This window comes from Marmota marmota, unplaced genomic scaffold, assembly GCF_001458135.2.
Source record: "Marmota marmota marmota unplaced genomic scaffold, marMar, whole genome shotgun sequence".
Lineage (NCBI taxonomy): Eukaryota > Metazoa > Chordata > Mammalia > Rodentia > Sciuridae > Marmota > Marmota marmota.
In genome coordinates this window covers 15,412,360-15,434,598 of record NW_026000051.1, presented here as the reverse complement: position 1 = coordinate 15,434,598, position 22,239 = coordinate 15,412,360, and the positions used below count along the sequence as shown (strand labels likewise).

Genomic DNA, 22,239 nt, shown 5'->3' with positions numbered 1-22,239 from the left:
AATAGATCATTACAAGATTGTGGATGGGCTCATTGGAAGTCTCTTCTTCCTCTCTCAATTATATTTGACTTTTTGGTGGCCACGGTTCACTGGTGCCTTAAGCATGTGTTTAACCTGCCAATTGGGTAAATTAATGTAGGTGGTTACAAATACAAGGAAAAATAATTTCAGATTTTTAAATAAAATTTGCTTCCACTGGTCCTTCCTGTGGCCTCTGAGAAGCCCACCTGGGTGCCACCTGATATGGTCTGCTTAATGTCTTAAATTTTGGGCTCTTGCTTTGCAGAGGATGAGGGGGTGTCTATCTCACACTGAGAGGCAGAGACTCCAGCAGCAGAGGAGGAAGGGGCGAGGCAAACAGGCAGAGGCTGGGAATGGATCTGCCAGACCCACTTGAGATTGCAGCTAAGGACCACGGAGACATTGCTGGCCTTTCCAGTCTACCCATGCATTTTTGTCATTCTGCACCCAACGTGGCATGGAGTGGCAGAATAGGAAGTTTGGAGCAAGACAGACACTCTCCGTGTGAGGATGGGCCTGGACAAGCACTTACCTCTTTCCCCTGTGTAAGAGATGACATAACTGTCCACAGTGGCAATGGCCGGCTGCCACATGGCCAAGGCTTCTGAGTCGGTGATGTTGGCTGTCACCAGGCTGGATGGACCATCCAGAGCTGCAAAAGAAAGATGGAGGAAGAGGTGACGGTCACACTGGGGAAGATATCAGAACCCAGCTGCTCTGCCGTCCGCTCTGCTTAAGGACTCTGGCGTTAGTCACAGTGACAGATGCAGGACCAGTTCAGAGTCCTGAGCCGGCACCAGGCTGACCTGAGACTCCTCCCCTGCTGGCTCTGTTACCCTGGGCCTCAGTTTCCTGACCTGTGAACTGGGGATAATAATTCTGGCTGGCCTTTCCTCAGTGTTACTTTGATTTTCACATATTATGGGTGGAAAGGTAAATTGAAAAGTGCTGAATGGGCGACAGGGATCGTGATCAGAGGTCACACCCCTTTTCCCAGGAAGGGAACCTATAGAAGACTGCATGGTAGACAATGTCTGAGGCCTGTCGGGGCTTTGAGAGGCATCTCTGGTGACAGGGCTTCTAGGTAATACTGAACCAGGCCTTGGAGGTTGCTGGTCTCAGGTTCTATTGTGGCTTCTTTGCCTGGTGCCTCTGTGCCCTTGGAAGGTCATTTCCCTGGACCAGACCTCCTCACTTTCTTCAGCTGTCAAAGGGGGGCTGCTATAGGGTCAACCAGACGAGGGGCTAAAGAAGCCTCGGCAATGGTGGTTATTATGAATGTATTAAATTAGGTATGGCTTTCAAATAACTTGTCCTGAGAAAGGACGTTCAAAGGGCCTCTTCTAACTGACCACTCTCCCTACCCAACGTCCCTTCCCGTTTCCCTCTCTCTCTTGCTCTTCATACTCAATTGCCCTGCCCCCAGGGGGGACAAGGGCAGCTCCCATGTGCCCATTTTAAGGAGGAGGCACCTGAGCCTCAAGGGATGACATGACTGGAGGTGGCAGAGTTATCTGGGAGCCCGCACTGTCCACTCCTGGTTCCTTCCTGTGTCACGGTGGTGTACACAGTCTCCTCTGACTGGTGATGACCACAGGGGCCTCCGGAGGAAACACACCCAGCTTTTGTGTGATCTGTTGCTGGGAACGATCCGTGAAAGCAGGATTTCTTTGGGAAAATAAAGGCCCGTGCAGCAGGGCGGACAGGACTTTGGTTTCAGATGGGACGTTTTAATTGCATATCATCAACTCTTTTAGGCAATTTGGATATTTTTAAAATTTCCTACGAGGCCCATTCTTTGGTTCCCTTAGTGGATTGGGCGGGATAATTGCTCATATCTCAAAGGATAAATTGTTTAGACACATGGCTGTCGGAAGAGAGATTTTCCACTTCATTCTCCTTCAATGCCATTCATTACTTCTCCCCTTTACAGCTGCAACTCAGGTTTTCATAAGAAAATAAGCCTTTATTTTATAATACAGGGTTTGCCTTCTGAATGACCTAGGTTCAAATTTGGTTTCAACGTTTACTGGTTTTGTGGCTTGGTACCTTCCACACATCTCCTCTGTGAAGTGGGGATGAAAATGGCTGAGCGCATTAAATATAAAGGGGTTAGCAGCAGTTTCCAGAATTCTGGAGCTGCCAAAACAGAGGGGTGGCTACCTGATGACTGTCGCCAGTTTGTTTTTGTGTGAGGCACTTGCTCAGAGGGCTGTCACCATGGCAACAGGCAGGGGAAGGAGGGAGGTGGCGAGTGACCTTGCAATCGCTCACACCTGCAGGTCCTTACAGACCTAAGACAGACTTCACTGTGGTCTTTGCTGAAGTCCGTGTCCTGAAGTCTCCATCCTAATCTGAGGAAGGGGGAAGCAGCAGTATACAGAGGGCCCGGGACCCCAGAGAAACTAACTCATGTAGCCAGTAAATGACAGAAGTGGGATTTCAAGCCAGCTCACTGTGACCCCCAAAGTTGGGCATCTTCTTCTATAACAGTTGAGGAAACTGGGGCCTGAGAAGGTCAAGGATGTGTCCAAGGTTACCCAACTCAGGAGAGGCCAGAGGTGGGCCCCAGATGAGACTTTTGGAACTCCAAACCCAGTTCACTTCCCACTAGGGTTTCATAAATAAACCTCCCACAGCTGCTGAGTCCTGAGCCAAAAATGCTAAAGGCAAGAGAGAAAGGCGCACAGCCAAGAGAGCCCTGGAGAAGGAAAGCCCACGCCCAGCATACCTGTGGTGAGCGACCCTGAGACAGGTTCGCTCTCCTCAAAGCCCTTCATGGAGATGATGCTGACCAGGTACTCCACTCCGGGAATGAGCTTCACCAGCCTGGTCTGAGTCTGGGTTCCATCCACAGTGACCATGGAGGGTGTACCTGGACCGCGGGAGGAGCAAGACCAGGAACAGTGAGCCTCAGGGACCGGCACTCACGGTTGCCTTGAGAACTTCGGCTGTCCCACTGGGAAGTGAAATTCTGTCTTTATCTAATACCATTTTCTTCTTCATTTTCTCCCACTCTCTGGCACAAGGGAGTGGGGGAAAGGCCTCACTTTTTGTATCCTGCTTTTTCCATGGGTGCACTATGCCAAAAACCAAGCCAGGAGAGGGGAAAGCATGAAGTCACAATGTACTAAAAATGGCAAATTTCTGCTCATAGAGAGCTGGCATGTTGCATGAATTTTATTTCCTTTATTTTTTTCCCACAAGGCATATAGAAAGCTCACTCTGTAATGTCCAACTGAACTCCTTAAACCATTCTCTTGGGTTAAGTAGCATTATGGAGACTCCCTTGTTAGTAGACATGCTATTGATGATGTAAAAGATGGTCACAGTCAAGCCTGTGCTCTTGTATTTATTACCAAATTCAGAATTTATCTATTTTAGAATTTCAGGGCTGGTCAAACTCCCCATGGAGATGCTATGACACTCCTGTGACTGACTATCCCCTCTTTATACACCTCCAGTACCAGAGAGCTCACTACAGACTCCACTGAGGTCTTTATTAAAATCCACGTTCTGAACTGGAACTTGCAACTCTGCCAAGCCACAACTCCCCGTCCTATACTGAGACAGACAGATTTTGGCACCCAAGGACAAAATCTCAACACATATCCAAGAGCAGCCTGTCAGAAGAGTTGCTCACAGAGAAAAAGGCCAGTGTTCATAGAGTCTTTGTCCTTGTGTTCAAACAATACTGAGAATGAATTTCTTAGGACACTTTAGAATTTCAAGGCCGGAGAGGATCTTCATAAAATGATCCCCCTGCCAGGACTTTGTAGGACTTCACAAAGGATGGTCTCAAAAATAAAGGAAGAATTCTTTTTTGATAATGTTTGGGGGATGGGAATTTTTAGGGTCTCTCACTCTCCCACCCCAGCCTCCAGGCTCCTGCGGCCCTTCCCCTCTCTGAGTCCCCTACCTCCTGTTATGGGCACGTAGGTAATCCGGAAGCTCTCCACCTGGGCAGTGGGTGCCGTCCAGCTGACAGTGGCCGAGTTTTCAGTGATGTCTGAGAAGATGAGCTCCTTTGGAGAGCCCATGGCTGTCAAGAAGGAAACATAGGAGAAACCCAGAAACAGTTAGTGGTCTTGCCCACAATGTTTGATCCTGGATTCTGGATCTAGGAAGACTTTGTGTCTAGAGTCTAGGTTTCCATTGGAGACTCGCCTTTAGGATGGAGGGCAGGTGACCTGTGATCAAGCTGTGACTGGATAGAAAGAGTGGTCCTTTCGTTCCAGGTACAGGGCCCAGGCCCGTGGTGCAGTTTTCATTCACAGGGACAGTTACCATCTCCAGTGCCTTCCAAGGAAGTGGGGAGTGACTTAAAAGATTGTAATATGTTCCCTCTTTGGTTTGATTTTTAGCTTTTTGCCAAGACTTGACATGTGTACACTTTGTTGCAACTGATATGATGAGGCTTCACCCTCATCTAGAAACCCTGAGAAGATGGTGCGGCGGTAGCTATTACACAGAGAACCAAAGTAAAGCTCCATTTTCCAACCAATATCCTTTGAGGGACATTTCTGGATCACAGGACTTTGTGGCCAAGCCAAGTACAGCCCGAGATCTTAGAAATAATAGTCACATGGAATCTGACCTTGACAAACCCACTTCTAGAACTGGAGGGAGGTCTAGAGCCAGGGGAACAACCTCGGGCCATCACCAAAACAAACACCCGCTGGGCACTGGGTGTACGTGTGGGGAAAGCCAGGCCCAGAGGAGGCTCCAGGTCCCCAAATGTCTCCCCAACAAACCCAGTTTCCTTTGGCTGTTTTGTGATTTCTGGCTCAGGGTTATGCCCACTTGAACTTCCCATGCCTGGCCAGAGATTTCAGGAAACAATTCCCAGGCTCTGGGGAGCCCAGGACCCCTCATTCCCTTCTTCAAGCCATGCTGATCATTAAGTTCTGCAGCCCCCAGACATCAGGGACAGTTATTTTTCCTGCCCATTCCTGCCTTCTTCTGTCATCTAAGACATCTCTCTCCTCCTCCTGTTTTCTTCTGTGACCTGGGAACAAACTCCGTGGTTGCCTGGGCTTTTGTTCTCTCAGTATCAAGTTTTGGAAACCGCAGGGCCCCAGGAGCCTGCAAGATCTTGATTATCCAAATACCTCTGGGAGGCTGGGCGACCCGGGGCATGTCCCCCGCCTTCTGGGATCCTCAGTTGCCTCATGCGTCCAGTGGGGAAAGTGATTCCCACAGGAATGCTGTGAGGATTAGCAGAGATAATGGATGTAAACCCTAGCACGGCATCCGGCAGGCAGTAACGATTCCGTGCTTGTGATTGCCCTCTATGTTCTTTCCCATGTGACTCTGCTGCGAGCCACCCTGGATTCTAACGTATCCCCCAGGAAAGACCTAGATGGGTCCCACCGAGAGATACAAAATGGGATCCAGATGACCTGCTTCAGCCAGTCAAGTTCACTCTGACCTCTGCTCTGGATGAAAACCTTTCTGGGGTAAATGATGGCATATTTTAGAACTTGGGTCTGATAGCCAAAGCTTTCTTCTCTAGACTCTAGCTTTATCATTGGTAAGATGGCACTCGCGTCTTACACGCCATGAGAATTAGTGACTTCATCTATCACACACTTCAGGGTGTGATCACTAAGAGCTGTGGCAGGGAGATACTATGCATAACCCGAAAGAAGGACCCACTCATGGTGGAATTCCAGGGTCAATGACGTACTATTTTTGGACCACAGAACATCCTAGGAGTTGAAGACTATTTGTTATTCTAGCGAGTCTCCTTCTGCATGAGTAGGGCCCCAAAGCCTCCAGCCCCTCAGCATGTGTCTGGACACAGAGCAGCTGAATCACATCTATTGAAAAGTCAGGGAGACTCAGATGACGCTTCTTGTCTCTATTTCCAAGGGGAATCAGTTATTTTTAAACTTCCATTAGGGAAATATGTGGAATTGCTAAAAACTTCTTAGGAGGTTGAAAGGATTCCTATCTGCCAAATAAAAATTTGCCTCCCAAATCTATGGCAAGTGTCTTCTGTTACATGGCAAATAACAATCACTTAAAAATTAATTCCCCTTTCAACATTTTTTTGGGGTACAGGGCATTGAACTTAAAGATAATTTACCACTGAACTATATTCTAAGCCCCTTTTATTTTTTATGTTGATAGAAGTTCTTGCTAAACTGCTTAGAATCTCATTAAGTTGCCGAGGCTGGCCTTGAACTTACAATCCATCTGTCTCAGCCTCCCTAGTCAATGGGATTACAGGCATGCACCACTGTGCCTGACTCTTCAACATAGTTTTCTTGAACACATAATATGCATTAGGCCCTGTGCCACATTAGGGGAGCAGCTGCTGGAGGAGGTATGGTTTAAGAGCAAGGATTTTGGAGCTGGACTAACTGGGTTTTGAATTCCACTCTGGCCTTACTCCCTATAAATGCCTTAGGCCCCTGAGTCTCTGTTTTCACATCTGTGAAAAGGGGTGGAATGTGGGGGCACTCCCTTGGTTTGTGTGTGTGGTGTGTGGAGACTCAGTGAAGTGTCTGGCTGCACCTGGCATGAAGTTAGTGCTCTGAAATTAGTGGTGATCATCTTTACCCTCCTGGTGGAGGTGTGAGTCAGAGGCAGAGAGGCTGGGGGTAAAGAGCCTTCATCATGTGGAAGGGCAGATGGCCACCTAGGTGTTTCAGACCTGCTGACCCAGTCCCAGGGACAATGCTATGGCTCCTTGGTGATGTGTGGCTTCAAGTTCAGCTGAACTGCAAGGAGCTAGGGAGCTGTGAGGCTGCTGGCTGGGAAAAGTAGAGCAGGGTGGGTGTGGGGGCACGTTCTGGGGGCTGAGAGAAGGGGTATTGATATCCTATTGACACAGGAACTGGGGGAGGGTCACACACTTATGTGTCTGTGGACAGGGGTGGGGTTGGGGTAGATAAACATTTCTGGGTCCTCACTCAGGCACCCTGGGTAGACCTGAGGAACCTCCAGAACAACACAGTGAAGTCCTCTTAGTCAGTTGCTGGGATTTCTTCCTGCTCTCTGCCCATTCTTGGGGCCCTGGAGATGGTGCATGGAGGCATGTTGGCACTAAACTTCCTGGAGGAGAAAGAAGTTTCTCTCTAAAGGGGGGTCCAGACTGTTGTAAGGAATGGCTCCAACCACAGAGAGGAAGAGAAGCCATTGTAAGTGCAGGGACAGAGAGAAAGAAGGGGTGAGAAAAGTAATAATGTAAGTGTCCATCAGTAGGGGATGGCTAAATAAATAACACGGATGGGCTTACCTCTGACATCTATTAATAAATAAGAAATGCCTGGGGCAAAGCATGGACATGTAGTAATGTGTTAAACACTGTGCTCCTTAAAAAGGGTAAAAATACTGAATTTATGTCAATTCTTTTCTATTTATATATTTCCAGAAGGACAAGAAATTGGCAACAAAGGTCGTCTTTGGACAGAGCCACAGGGTGCAGGAACACAGCTGAACATGCTTTTTCACTTAAAAAATCTGAACTGAGTATTCCACTAAAAATAAAATTTACATTATATCACCAAATATCATAATAACTAGTGCTGCTAGTCTGGGCAAGGAAAATCTGTTTACACACTCAACATCCACAATCTCAGCTAAACCTTGTGGCTAACCTGTTGAGTTGAAATCCATTTTCCAGATGAGGGGATTGAAGCTGAGAGAGGAAAGGGCACTTGCCCAAGGTCACACGGCTGGTAAGAAGGAGGAACGTGATCAGAGTCCAGGGATCTGCTGGAGACCACCAGCTAAGCACTAGGGTAACCACTGCCCCTCTGCTGCTCCTGGCACTTGGGGTGGGCAGCTTCTGCTCAGGGAACAGGTCCTTGTAAGTAAGCTAGCTGTCGGAAAGGAAGGAGGAGGGCAGGACATCACAGAGGAGCGTTCACAGTGGTGTGAGGGAGGCAAGAGGAGAGGAGAAAGAATGAAGTGGGAAAAGGAGAAGTGTTTGCAGCTGGCAAGGGACAGGTGAAGCTAGAGGTCTGCTGTGTTGGAGTCACCTCCCCTGCCTTCTCCCAGTCCCAGGGCACGGGCATGTGGGCATACGAGGGCACATACGTGTGTTCCCCCCCACCCCTTTTCTCTTTCTCCTCTTTGGCTGTGAATGCCAAAGCCCCAGAGAGGGAAATCTAAAAGAAGTCCTTCCAGAACAGCAGAGCAGGCTCTGCTTATCTTTGTTCTTTAAAAAAAAAAAAAAAAAAAAAAAGCAGCTCATGATTATTCATTCTCTCTCCCTCTCTCATCGCAGGGCTTCTAGAAAAAAAAAAAAAATCAGCAAACCAAAATCAGAGATCAGAAGTAAACTTTGAAGAGCTGTGTTTATAAACCAAGGTCAAAAATCAGGCTCTGTCTCTGATCTGGAGCCATTTTAAAGGCAGTCACGGGGAGGGGCGACTCTGACCTGCAGGGGTTGGGGGGCCTCGCGTGCACAAGGAGCAGGGTTTTCCTGTCACTAGCTGGCTGCCTGGACCCCAGCATGTCTATGAGTACTGATCCTGATTTCCCTTAGTAGTTTGTGGTAGTTTATTAGATCTTGAAACTTGACATAACAAAATACCCAGCTTTACCCCAGGAGAAGACCGTTTGGGCTCGTGCCAGGCTCTGTGCCTCTCAGAGAGGACAAGTATGTATATTCATTGGTTATCTGTGCTCCAATCTCTGTTACTTAGCTAACAGTACTAAAAGAAGCTGGTGGTTGGGGTTCTACTCCAAATCTAGCTGTGTGACCTTAGGCAGATGGCTTCACCTTTCTGAGCCTCATATTCTTCATGCACCCAAAGAAGGGGCTGAGCTGTGCCATTTCTCAGGGCTCATTTACTCCCCCTGAGAGTCTTTCCTCTGGCTACTCATTGAAGCAGCTGTCCCTGTGGGATACTGTTTCTGCATCTCCCTGTTTCCTGAAAGAATTCGACCCACCTCCTGTAGGTCTTTCCTTTTCCTTCTAAAGAGTCATTTAGTCTTAGTATTATTATCAAGAGTCAAGTTATTAAAGCTTTTTTCTTTTTTCCTCCTTGACAAGGCTTACGTGGGAAAGGGTTTCATTCCCCCTCTCAATGGCTTTTAGAGTTGCTAAAAGAGTTGAATAGCGCTTCATGAAATGAATCCAGCTCCTGCCCTCTTCCTTGCTGAGCCTGGTACTAATTACTCACAGGCAACATTTTATAAATATGAAGCCTCACAAGAAGAGGTGCCACTTCTCCATTGTTCCCTACCTGGTGCAAATTGAACACCTAGTGCAAATCAAATGTTGGACCAGAGAACAAGGAATTGTATGCCTGGATACGATAGAACGACCTAACAGGCAGAAGGCAGAGTCTTTGCAACCTGAAAGATGTGATAATTGCAACTACGGATGCTGCATCGGAGAGAATATGACAACTGTCTTTCCCCAGCCCTGGGTGTGCCAGGCTCTCTGCTATGGACTTTACATGAATTATCTCACTGAGTCCTTACAACCCTATTAGGTAAATGGCATTGTGCTGTAAAGACTCAGTTCACACTTGAAGGAGCTTGTGTGTGTCCAAAGCTCCTGTAATTACTCAGCCCTGGAGAAGGAGAGCCCCCGCGGTGACTCCTCTGTTCTCTCCTGTGTGTTTACAGTACCTGTTGTTGCTATAGCACTGACTGGCTGGGAACGCCTTCCGTTGCTTATTCCATAGAGTTCAATTTCGTATTCAGTGGCCTCTCTGAGATTTGTTATGTCCCTGGTACGTTCATGGGCAAGGAGGATTATTTCCTGCGGCTCAGATTGCTTTTTGGTATCTCTGATTCTGAGAACAAAACTGTCGAAAATCCCTTCGTCAGCTGTCCAGGACAGACGGAAACCGTCCGGGGTGGCATCTGAAACCAGAAGGTTGTCAACTTCTGGTTCAGCTTCTAGAGGGGGAGAAAAAAGTGGAAGAAGGAGGAAAGAGAATATCATTTAGCAGCCATCTCCTCTCCTGCAGGGGTATCAATAGGCAGTGCGCCCCGACTTTCAGACATAGAAGTGTCCTGAGATACAGAAAATAAAATCATCCGACATTAACGAGTCTAGTAGGGCTGGGAGAGGGGAGGGCTGGAGCGGACGCGGTCAGAACAAGCCAGGCAGATGCTCGCATGTGTGAGTTCTGTCTGAAAGCACGTCTATAAACCCACATCTGGACTCGGCACCGGCCCCTCCCGTGCATTACTAAATAAGTTCAGAGCCAGTACTTGTTTATGTTCGCTCTCCGTCTTCCAGTGGCTGAGTGCCCATCTGCTATGAGACCTTTCTCTTTTCTTTTTGAAAAGACAAATAAACCAGCATTAACCACCTGTAGAGCTGCCCAGGATGACTCTGATACACTTCCCTTGAGCCCAAACAAAATGGTTTTTTAAATGCTTGGGTCTTTTTATGCTCTATTCTTGGAGCCGACTGATTTACTAAAGAAGGCTCCTACTCTTGATTTTCTTGTTTGTTTGACTTCTGTTCTTTCTTGCTATTGGAACCATCAGATAAGCGTTCAGATTGTAGAACTGAGGCTTGGAACCTCTTGAGATATATTGTTTGGACTCAGGGGTTCATCTTGTATTGCCTTCACTAGAAAAAACTCAGGATCAAGGTAAATTTGGAGCTGGGTTTCCCAAAGTGTGCTAAAATCCAATTACGCCTATTTGATCCTCCTCCTTAAAAGATATTCATTGTCAAAGAAGTTTGGGAAATACAGCCCTCTGGGAAATATACCATAGGCTATTCCACAAAGCCTTGTGGGCAAGGATCCTGTCTGACTTGAACTCAGTGCTTCCAAACTTATTTGAACATGCAATTCCTTCACCAAGCAGGACCTTCGAATGGTCTATGGAGCTACTAATCTCTAGAAATAGACTGTGAGAAACATATAGGTTTTTGACTGTTAAAATGGTTAATGCTATATTTCTCTAGGAATTTTAAATTTTGAAGAGATTATGGATTTAGTTCTGTGTTAAAAAATCTTTCTGATGTTAGCATTTACCAATGTGATAAGTTCCAATTTAGTGTTCCAATGACGAGACCACTAGGTGAGTTGGTTAGATCACAGTTAAGACTTCGAGATGGTAAAGGTTTTGAATATGTTTTTAAAATATACTCACTGGTATATTTTTTCTTTGAGAAGGCGGAAATGTAACTGGGGACCAGCCAGGATGATCATAGGGAGGTTGATACAGAGTAAGCACACAAGACCGGGCTAAGGGACTGGGGACACGAAGAGGGAAGGTTTCCACCTTCTCGTTCTGGGATGGGAATGAGGAGTGCTCATTAGATGCGTAAGACAAGGGGAGGTGTGGGAGGACACGAAAGAACAGGCCACATCTGTGGATTAAGACAGGAATATGGACAAGGAGGTTAAAACCACGGTGACGCTGTAGACAGATGACACGGGGGGCCATGGAGAGGAGAGAATGGCTCACTTGAGTTGAAATACCTGTAGTGATCTCAGCCCTCAGGGGCTTGGTTTGGTGCCCTTGGGTGAAGCCAGAGACCATGACCTCATAGCCAATGCCGGTTATGAGGCCTCTAAGCTCCAGCTTCCTCTGGGTTCCTGAAAGTGTGAATTCCTGGGGGTCCAGAAGCTTCCCAGAATCCACCACCGTGACTAGAAAGCTGTCAAAGGCATGCTCCGATGCCATCCAGGAAACTGTGAACCCGTAGGGATTAATGTCGGAAATGGTTAGGTTTTCCAGAAGGGGCAAGGCCTCTGAAAGAAGGGAGGGGTGAAAACAACTCAGGTTAGCAGCAGGGACTCTGCCGGGAGAGCACAGGTTTCCACGCACACCAGAGACACCCGCTCCGTCACTCACTGTGTTACACGCTCAGAAAACAAATGTCCAGGAAGAGCTTCCTGGGGCCAGAGAGTGTTACCTAGTAGGATGCTCTTAGCAAGTCTATTAGGTGGGTATCACTCCCATATCACAGGTGGGAAAACTGAGTTTCAAAACAGTTGAATGACTTGCTCAAAGTCACAAGCTATTACGTGATGGAGCAGGGTTTCCAGCCTAGTCTGATTCCAAAGACCACGCGAGTTTCTGTCTATTCAAACAGGATGTCTGTGTTGGGTTAGGACTCCTTTATCTCCTGCTGTTTCTGAGTTTGAAGCAAATTAACTTTTTTCTGCTTTCTTTTTTTAAAGTATGTTCCTCTTTTACTTCGTAGGTTTCTATTTTACTTCGAAATCACATTTTATTTCTAACTCACATTTTGAATTAAATCACTTAGGCCAATCAGAGACACATCTTCATTAGCGATTTTTTTTAATGTGTCAAAATTAACAATTTGAGGTTATGGTCCAATAAAAAATCCTAAGATTTGATAATTCTTTTGCTGCTCATTTTCTTGGGTAAAGTTAGAAAACAAGGACATATCTGGACCTTCAACAAGTTTTACCATCCTTTGTTTATTCATTCACCAAACATCTGTGCCCCAGGTGCTCCTAGTTCTCAGTTGCCCAGGGGTCTTTTCATGCACAAGGGTGATACAAAGGGTGAGCTTGTATCAGCTAAATTTCTATGGATACTTCTCAGCTGAGGGGGTTTCACATTCATCATCCTATCTGTCCCAATGATATTGTAAGGTAGACACATTGCCACCTTACCCCTCAATCTCCAGGACATCTAAGGAAAGGGAAAGGCTATCACTTTCTCCAGAACACACATCTGCAAGGTGGTAAGCGGGGTTCCAGCAGGGTCTTCTGACTCCCAGTTCTATATTCTTTCCATCTGCTCAGGCTGCTGTCTAATTAGTACTCCTGTCCCCAACCTCCGCCCTAGTGCTGGCAAGTCCTGAAGCACAGGAGGACCAGTGGGAAGGCCAGCACCTCCTCTGCAGTAAGCAGCACTGTGTAATGCTGAGCATATTGATCTCTGAGCAGAGGGGGAAAGGGATGGGAATCCCACAGCCAAGGCTGCTTTAGTGCACCTAGTTTAGATCTTTCTTGTCCACTGTGGCTAAATGGAAACTTTCAAAGAGATAAATGACCTTGCGCTAATGCTGACAGTCTAATCGATGTAATGTTTAAAAAAAAGTCTTAAAAAGAAATGTTTGGTGACTGAATGAAAAAGTGAAGAAATGCCCTCATTCCCTAAGCAGAGAGTTAAATTTTGCTGTGACTTGGGCTTCCTGTACCTATTTTGCAACATTTGCTGTTTATTTTGAGGCATTTCCCCCCCATGTATAGATTTCCCAAGAATCAACTCTATCAAAGGCAAAGGTGAAATCACATACAGTGTCCAAATGACCTCTGCAAGGCAAGGGTCTCAAATTCCGCCTCTGGGTTTTATTTAGTGCTCTATTTGATAGCCAGCCTCTTTGCCCCTCCAAGCCATCAAAACAGTGAATTCCAAGGAAAATGAAGGTGTTCAGGCTAATTAGTCAATGGAGTGCTTGTTTTTTCAAGTCCCTCCTGTTCGTGGTTTGTTCTTTTTAAATATACTTCTTTTAAAATGCTGAGTCTTTTCACATCCGGATTAGCAGAGACAATGCTGTTACTGGATCTATTATTGGGACCAGGTCTCCCAGCCTCCCTCTCTCCTCTGTTCTGTGGGAGGTCCTGCAAGGGGCTACAAGTAAGGGCCTGATGGCATCTGTAGCCATTCCCCTCCTCCAGGGCAGTGAGACGCTCACCTCACACCTGCTCTTCCAAGCTCCTTAATGAATTACTAAGTTCTGCCTGTGCAGCCTGAACTAAATAATTTAATTCACATTCAATAACTGGAGAGGATAGTAAATGCAGCCACGTTTTAATCTTACATTCAAATGTAAGATAACGAGGGTTCTCTTGCAAATGATAAGCAAATCATGACTGCATAGCACTAGTGTTTAATGGAGGCATGTTGGGCATTTTTTAAATTTGCTTACTTATTTGCAATGCTGGGGATGGAATCTAAGGCCTTGTGCATGCTAGGCAAGGGCTCCACCACTGAGCTACACCCGGCCTTGCGGGTTACTTTTGAGAACATGACTTTCCTCATACATTTGGGAGGCACCAGAAAAGACCTGACATCTGTATCACACCCACTGAGCTACATCCAGGTAGTTATACTGCATCTGCTTCATCCCTGAAACAGGCTACCAGAGGCACCTGTGGGTGTCCTCCTGCCTTACTTAGGGAATTGGGGTTCAAACATATAAGGAACTTGCCGAGGGTATGTAGCTAAGTAGATGGGGGCAGATTTAGAAACCAAACAGGCTTGATCTCAAATCCTCACTCTGCCAGGCCACCCTAACACCTCCAGGAAACTATTCAATTGTCCTTAATTAGAGCAATTTAGACCTGGGAAAGACTTGTTTAGTGTGAAAGTCAGATGGCAAAGACTGTCTCCTAGAAGTTGTCATTAGTGGAAGACAAGAGACTTTAAAACATTTTCAAGCTGGGGATTTGGTAAACGCACACCATTTTTAGCCTTTACCATGGATCTGGGATAATATCAGTGTAGAAAATAGATAATCATTTCTTTATGTAGATCAAAGTGAAGTTAGAAGTCAAACTTGACAGATGGGTAAGATTTTAACTAACCTTATAATTTATCTGTCATTTCAGGGTGAATCTTCATCAATCTGCTGTATTTGTCAATTTTAAGAATAGGTTTCTCTCTTTCTTTTTTTTTTCTTAAGATAGATTATTATATTTCTAGGACAGATAGTTTATGAACTGCCTTAAATGGCATGATTTATGGACAAAATCCCTGTCATAGGCCTTTACTAACTTAGAATTTATTCGTTAGTCAGTGTCTCCCAACTGTGAATGTTACAGTATATAAAACTCCCTGAAAGCCTTACATAGCCATTGAGAACATGCTTCTGTTTCCTCACAGTAGCTGTGAAGCATCTCTCCCTTCTAGAAGCCTCAGCAATCTCCTCACTTAAAAGTTGACATGGGGTGTCCCGGCCATTATGAGTAATGTCATTTTGCAACCTATGTGTTCATCCATGAACGAGTGGATAAAGAAAATATTCTAACTATATCTAATGAAATACCATACAGACTTAAAAAAGAAATTTTCACTTGCAACCAGGTGGATAAACCTGAAAGATACTATGCTAAGTGAAATAAGCCAGGCGCAGAAAAAAAATACTACATGATCTCACTTATATGTGGATTTTAAAGAAGTTTAACATATAACTAGAGTATAATGTTAGTTACCAGAGGCTAGAGTTGGCAGGAGCAGGGAAAAGGGAGATGCTGGCCAAAGGGTACAAAGTCCAGTTTGACAGGAGGAATAAGTTTTAGTAAGCTGTGGCACAGCTTGGTGACCACACTTAGTAGTGATACACTGTATATTTCAAAGTCATTAAAAAAATGGATTTAAATGTTCTCACCATGAAAAGTAGGTGAGGTGATTGATATGTTCATTTTTTTAATTCAACTAAATCAGTCCACAACATATACATATATCTAAACACCATTTTGCACCTCATAAATACAAACAACTATTATTTTCCATTATATTTAAATATATGGAAGTTTACATTTAGAGCGTAGACTGCATTTGGATGGAATTTGCCTTTAGAATATCTATCTCTTTCCCCCTTTCCCTGTGTCAGAATTCCAGACAGACAAGTGAGAACCTCTGAATACCTGTAACGACAAAGGCAGTGAGGGGTCTGGTGGGGTCGCCAGCCCAGGTGGTCCCTGCTACACTGACGTCATAGCCAGTGTTCTCCACCAAGCCAGAGATGTGAGCTTGCTGTACATCTCCTGGGACTGTGACTTGCTGGGACTCATGCAGCGAGTGAGCATTGCTCACGTTGATAACAATTTTTGCAAAAAGCCCAGCTTGAGTGGTCCATGACACGTTGAAGCTGTCAGGAGTAATATTGCTAAGAATTAGCGTGCCCAACTGTGATTCTGGCTCTGAAGGCAAAGGAACATGGAGAGAGGGAGAAAGAGACATTATTAGAAGATGCAGAATATTTCTCCAGAATGTCACCACAGAACACAAATGTCTCAATATCTCCAAATATTTGCAGAAAAAAAAATAGTATGTTAGACTAACATGCTAACCTTGATACTTACTAACATTGATTATAACAACAGAGTATACATTGCTTTTTTCTGCAAGTATGGATTTGTGTTCTTCTAAGTTATAGGCATGGCCATGTCCTTAGTCACATAAGAAGAAAAGCAGAGAAGCCATTAGAGAGATACATAAGATTAATGTAAGAGTATTAAGCTCCATTTTCCAAAGTCTGTAGTGGGACACTAGCCCTATAAGATGTTCTAAGAAAAGACAGATTCATGGTCATGAAAGCACTGTAAACACTGAATATTATATTCTATTGTGGAGACTCGCAGAGTATGTTAGCATCTGAAAGGCTCTAAAAAGCTGATTTTATAAATAAATGTATTTGATTTTGGTTAGCCCAAGCATTTTGTGAACTTATTGATCAATGATACCCCATCTCAGGCATATTCTTTAAACATCCCACAGAGCTAGAGTTCCACTGAGCAATGTTTTAGAAAATGCTTCTTTGGAGTTATCTTAGTCTTCTTTTGATCTATTAGGATTGCACAAATTAAAGGCTAATGTCAGAGAAATTCTGCAGTGGCATAGAAATCCAAATGTATGTGTTATAGAAAAGTCTGGATCTCACCTCAAATACCGCAAAGGTGAAAATGGCTTCCATTCTTGGTGGATGCGAAAGCCAAGGAAAACTTGAAGCTAAGCACTGCCTTTTCTGATTAGGAAATTTACTTACTACATAATTTTGAAAGATGGATGATTCTACCTGGGATAAGCTTCTCTTGTCCCTTAAATTCTGGACAATCAGTGGCAAGAGCCACTCATTCAATATAAGGGGCTTTATGGCTTCTTTCCACAGAAATGTAAGTAAGGTTGACCTCCCAAATGCTCATTTAACAAATATCACTAACACTAATATAAGTTTAACCCAGATTCTATATTAGAGGCAATATTCTGGCGGATTGAAACAAGTGGAACAGAATTTAGTGTTGAGAGAAGCAGACTATTACTTCTAAGGTCCTGGGTGTTGTTTTGCTTTAGCTCCAATATTTGGAGGAAAGAAGGTGCTCCCTTGGATAAACTGCAAAATTATACAGCATGACTTGATGCTCTAAGGTCTCTAAGGGCAAATAAGATCTGGCTCAGAAACAGAATATAGAGGTAAGCAATGACAAGGAATTTCCTATGTTATCAATTAGTTTGAGAAGCTAATAATGCTGTAGTTTTGAGCTATGGCACTGATAAATTTCTTTAACCACACAAAAGATAAAATTCTCCAAGCTCTGTTTTTTGCCTATATTTTGCTATAGAAGCAATATCCCAAATTAAGGATGCATTTTGGGATTATTCTCATGCTCACAGACAAAAACTGGCAGTACTAATATATTCATCATGCAGAATAAGATTTGGGTTCTTAAAGTTAGTTTTAGCTTCATCTGATCCCCAGAAGGTACAATTAAGCTCAAATGTAAGATTCGAGGAAAAACTCAGACAGAGAAGGCTAGTTCAGATGTGGTCAGTGTTTCATGCAAGCAAGGGGCATTTTTCTCCCACCATTTCTAACCCTTTGGAGTAATTCCTTGACATGCTGTCGACTTGCAGGAAAAGAGACATGTTCCAAAAAAATGCACTGAATATTCACCACATGCACCAAGACTTAGACAAGATGGTGGATGGAAAGAGGACTCTGACATTTCAGAACAGACATGAATGGGTGACAACACATGCTTGACAGAGTAAATGCCAAAAAGAGCAGTCTGTTGGGAATCCAGGCAAAGGAAAATCTCCAGAACAAGAAGAGACCACTAGGTCCGCTCAGGTGGTTCTTGGATTGTGACTTAGTATCTCTTCTTAGCCCACTAGTAGAACCATTATTTAAAATTCTGCTAGACAGAGACTGTAGATCATTCTGATCAAGGAATCAAAAATGACATGCACGCCGTTTCTTTGCATACGACACAGGCAAACTTTGATTAGACAGACCACAGGCAGATGATAATGGGTGGCAAAGGAAAGGATTATTCAAGATCGGATGAAAGGATGGTTTAGAAATTCAAACAGAGCAAGTCAACTCCATACACACAGACAGACTGGTGTTGAGGGACGGGGCGAGGGCACTTTTAGAGGAAAGAGGTCAGATGCTGAAGTTCCTTAATTTGGGGTGAGTGCTATTTTAAAGCTTTCAAACTGTGACTTGGTTGGCTCTATCAAACTTGAAAAAGAACTCTTGGAACTAGGAGGATGAGAAGTGGGTTGACATTGGGATGGGATTCAGAGGAAGTTCAATGGCAAGTGAAGAACCCACAATGGGAAATACCTGTGGTTCCTGGACCATCCGGGTCTGAGCACACTGCCCACCAATCAGCCCATGAAGGTGGGCTGTGTAATTAGAAGCAGGTTTGAGGTTGGTGATGACCGAGCATTGGGATGCCCTGGGCACAGAGTGCACCACTGTTTCCTGGGGGTGGTGAGAATTACTAACTTCTACAAGAAGGCTATCAAAGCCTGGCTCCTGGGCTTTCCGCAAGATGGACACACTGCCCCAGGTCACATTAAGACAGTGAGATGGCTAAGGAGAGATCTGGCTACTAAAGCAAGAAGAAAAGATTCGAAAGCGTATCAATTTAAAACACTATCGTAGTTCAAGATCAAAACACATGAGGCTAAACCCATAACGTTTAGACTGTATCTTCCAGGAAAGTGACTTGTCTTGTTGAAAATCAATTTGAACCAAATTCATACGGTTGACTAATTTTCTCCCCTAGGATTTGTTAGATTGTAATCTGGCTGAGCTGGGAACTAGACAGTGCTGGCTCCTTGCCTTGACCACCCTGAAACCATATGAAGTCTCATGTAGAATGAGGACAGACCCTCCCTCAACCAGGGGTCAACTCAAGTGATAGATAATTATTGATGCTACAATGCTTGGATTTCCCCAGAAAATGGACCCTTAATTTATGAGCTACAAGGAAAAAGTTTCCAGAGTTTGTTCTCTAAATATCATTTTTGTTTTTACTTTGGGACGTCTTAGCTTACCTACTAAGAGCATGCATTATCTGAAATATACTAAGAGTGCTATCTTGAATGGACAAAACTCTCCTTTCTAAATCCCCACAGGATTCTGTATTACTGAACAGCAGAACATGTGGCATAGGGCACACATGTCACAGATACCACAAATCCAAAGTGAGAGCAGTTTACTCCTCTTTAAACTAAGCCTCCTGTTTGAAGATGGCCATTCTACTTTTATTTGTGTCATGTACCATTCACTGTTTGGGGGGCAAGAAAACATGATCCGACTTTTCCCCTTGGAAGTGGTATTGAAATTGGGGTAATCGGATGGCATGGTTGTCTCCTGCATTCACCTGATAAGTAATCTATGCTCTTTCTCTTCATTTTCCCAATTTAAAACAAAATACTATCAACGGTTTCCTTAATTCACTGGGATATCTGGGTAAGAAAAAATTTAGGACTGTAGGAAGACAAAGGCCCTCGAGATAACATAAAATTCCAATTCTGAAGAATTCATTGATGATTTCTACATTTTTCCAAGCTAAGAGCAACTCTCATTATAGCTTTTAAGTTATCAAAGGAGAGAATTCTTTTCTCCAGATTCTATACGGCAATCTGGACCAAACTACGTTGTGTGCTGCAAATAAATGTCCTGATCAGGGATAACCAGGCACATGGCTTTACGGCAATCCACGATTCGGACTTCTGTTGGAAGAGAGTTAGGTGAAATGTCACTCCAGCCCCACATTACGAAAGAGCGAGCAGACTGGTATGTGCTCTGATGGGTGAGCAGGAGTGGCTGCACCCTGCACAGAAGCCCAAGGACACGGGGGACGCACATGTACCTGTGGAGGCTGTGGTGCTGATGGTTTTGGTCCGAATGTTGGGAGCAAGTCCAGAGAGGTAGACAATGAAATCAGTATTAGGGGGGAGCCCTGAGATGTGGGCAGTTCGTTCAGCACCAGATATATTATATTCCGCAGTTTGCAGCAACCTATTAGAATCAATAATTTCAATGGTAAAGATCTCGAAGGCCCCGTCAGTAGCTGTCCAGGAGAGGTTGAAGCTCTGAGGAGTTATGTCAGAAACATTTAAGTTTCCCATTTCAGGTTCTTTGGCTGAAAAAAAAAGGGGGGGGGAGGGTAGGAGAGAAGGAACAAATAAATCGGAGTTAATTATTCCTCTGTGTTTTAAGATTGAAGTTGTTAATAAACCATCGCTGGGAAGAGAGATTCCACAGTTAGGGGTTATGGTGAAATGAAGCTGCGGTGACCGTTCAGTGCCAATGAGAGAAGAAGGGATTTTGTTACAAGTTAAGAAAGGAAGGCATGGAGATTAGGTTTCCCTTCTCTGCACTTGCCATGCATGATCAGGCCCTGTGAGATCCCTGGAGAGAGAGGTGCTGGATGATCTCAGTGCGGCAGCTGTATGTCAGCTGCACCTGTCTCCAAGAGCGCCGCTTCAGGGCTGGTGGCCATGGCTCAAAATACAGAAGTGCTGGTAGCTTCCTGTCTCTTGAACTGCACTTAGGAGACCAAGATGACTTGGATGCCTCCCCAGACATCCTTTGCTTTGCTTTGAGGGTGCTCCCATCTATTCAAATGAAGGCTAAGTCATTCTGACACATCAGCCTCCCGAGGTGGCACCTGGAGGCTTCTGTTTTTGTGACTTGGAGGGATTGGCAAATTTCTCAGTGTAATTCTCGATATATATATTTTTTTCATCCTTCAGATAAGGGCCAGCTAGCTGTTCTCACATTCTGGTAAAATAGCTGGTCCACTCTCTTAATCGCTTCTGTGTGCGCCAAGAGGACTAGCACTGTATCGCCAGCCAAGAGTGTGAAGCCAAGACAAGGCAGTTTCGGTAACTCTTTTTAGCCAGGAAATAATATTTTGTCCTGGAGATGTTCCTGCAACAGGAATAAACACACATAGGGCAGGCAGGAGCAGGAGCAACTTTGAAAAGTTGGTGCTGTTTAGCAAGGAAGAAGGCTCCAGGTCTCTGAGACCAACCCAACGATCTGTTGAAACACAGATCAGATGGAATTATGGCCCTTCCTCCCCATCGGCCAGCTCATCAGAGGTAAGAATGCCACTGTCATTAAAAAGAAACACACACACACACACACACACACACACATAAAAACATCAATGGAATCCAAACCACATGATCTGCAGGAGAGATCAGATGGTGGGTGATTTGTCTGCCTTCTGGGAAGAAATGATTTGTGGATGTCAGGTTAAAAAGTCCCGGGCAAATTCAGGGCAGCCTCCACCACAATTTCTAGGTATTTCTGGGTCACTGTCCATGCAGTGGTCACCTGTGTTCCTCAGTAAGAGTTACTGAAATGACTAAGGCTAAATTGCAGATCTATGCTTTCAAATCAATGAGGATGTACAGGCTTGCTGTGCAAGTTCAGTTGCAATAATTATATAAAAAGGGAGGCAATGATTTGCAAAGCAAGGCAGAGCAGCCTCAATGAGCATCAAACCAACTGGGGCACATCATAAAGATGAGCAATGGAAAATGGTGGTGGTGGGTGGGAAGGCTGCTCACTTTAACACCCTCCAGGGAAACAGTGAAGCCTGGTAACTGGAGCAGAGTGAAGAGAGGTGGGAGTTTGCCCTCTAAAGGCCAAGCACTCCAGGGAGCAACCCTTGATTCAAACAGCAGAAAGGGTACCAGCTCTTTCATAGCCTGGGACATTCCTTACTTCAAATGCTGCTGACTGTACTTCTGCTAATGAAGGGCTTTCTCTTTGGTATGGTTGCTAGTCATAATTGCATGATTTATTTTTTTTCATTTTGGTCTAGCTGTTGGCTAATTTGATGTTGTAACAATGACTCAGTATCTGAGGGAATGGCCTGGAGGAGGGCAATTCAGTTCTCTTGTTCTGTTCAGTGCATTTTAAAGAAACATTTCTTAAATGCAAGAACTGCAGGACCCATACCCTCGAGGGTCTGGAGATGGTAAAGCACCATTGTCAAGCGGCAAAAAGACTCTCTAAAAGAAATAACATGTGTCTCCTCACCATTGGAAAAGATGGGCTTCTAGTGATATTCCAGCACTGGAGAGGATAATTAAAAGCATGAGGTTTAATCCATGAGACAAAAAGCCATCATGCAAAGGAGACGTAGTTGTAGGACTGGCCAGGTAAGGTATGGGAGAGAGGCTGGGGGCTGGAGGCTGGAAAGGGCAGCCTCCACAGTGTTCATCACAGCCACGGCAAAGGCTTCCAGACAAAGGTGCAGCCCACAG

General features: G+C 44.8%; 1 protein-coding gene across 8 annotated transcripts in view; it reads right to left on the bottom strand.

The window, feature by feature from the left end:
* The window catches only part of Tnc (tenascin C), an 85,774-nt gene that overhangs the window by 14,269 nt on the left and 49,266 nt on the right, over positions 1-22,239 (bottom strand). For 2 of the 8 annotated variants that reach the window (XM_048813219.1, XM_048813222.1), the window contains 4 exons: positions 9,616-9,888; positions 3,941-4,063; positions 2,753-2,896; positions 554-673 (listed from right to left, as the gene is read on the bottom strand). In XM_048813219.1, coding sequence (XP_048669176.1) covers positions 554-673; positions 2,753-2,896; positions 3,941-4,063; positions 9,616-9,888 — 660 coding nt within the window. Of the gene's footprint in view, positions 1-553; positions 674-2,752; positions 2,897-3,940; positions 4,064-9,615; positions 9,889-11,435; positions 11,709-15,584; positions 15,861-19,826; positions 20,100-22,239 lie in introns of all 8 variants that reach the window. The other 6 variants (XM_048813221.1, XM_048813223.1, XM_048813216.1 and 3 more) reach the window with 5 other exon arrangements.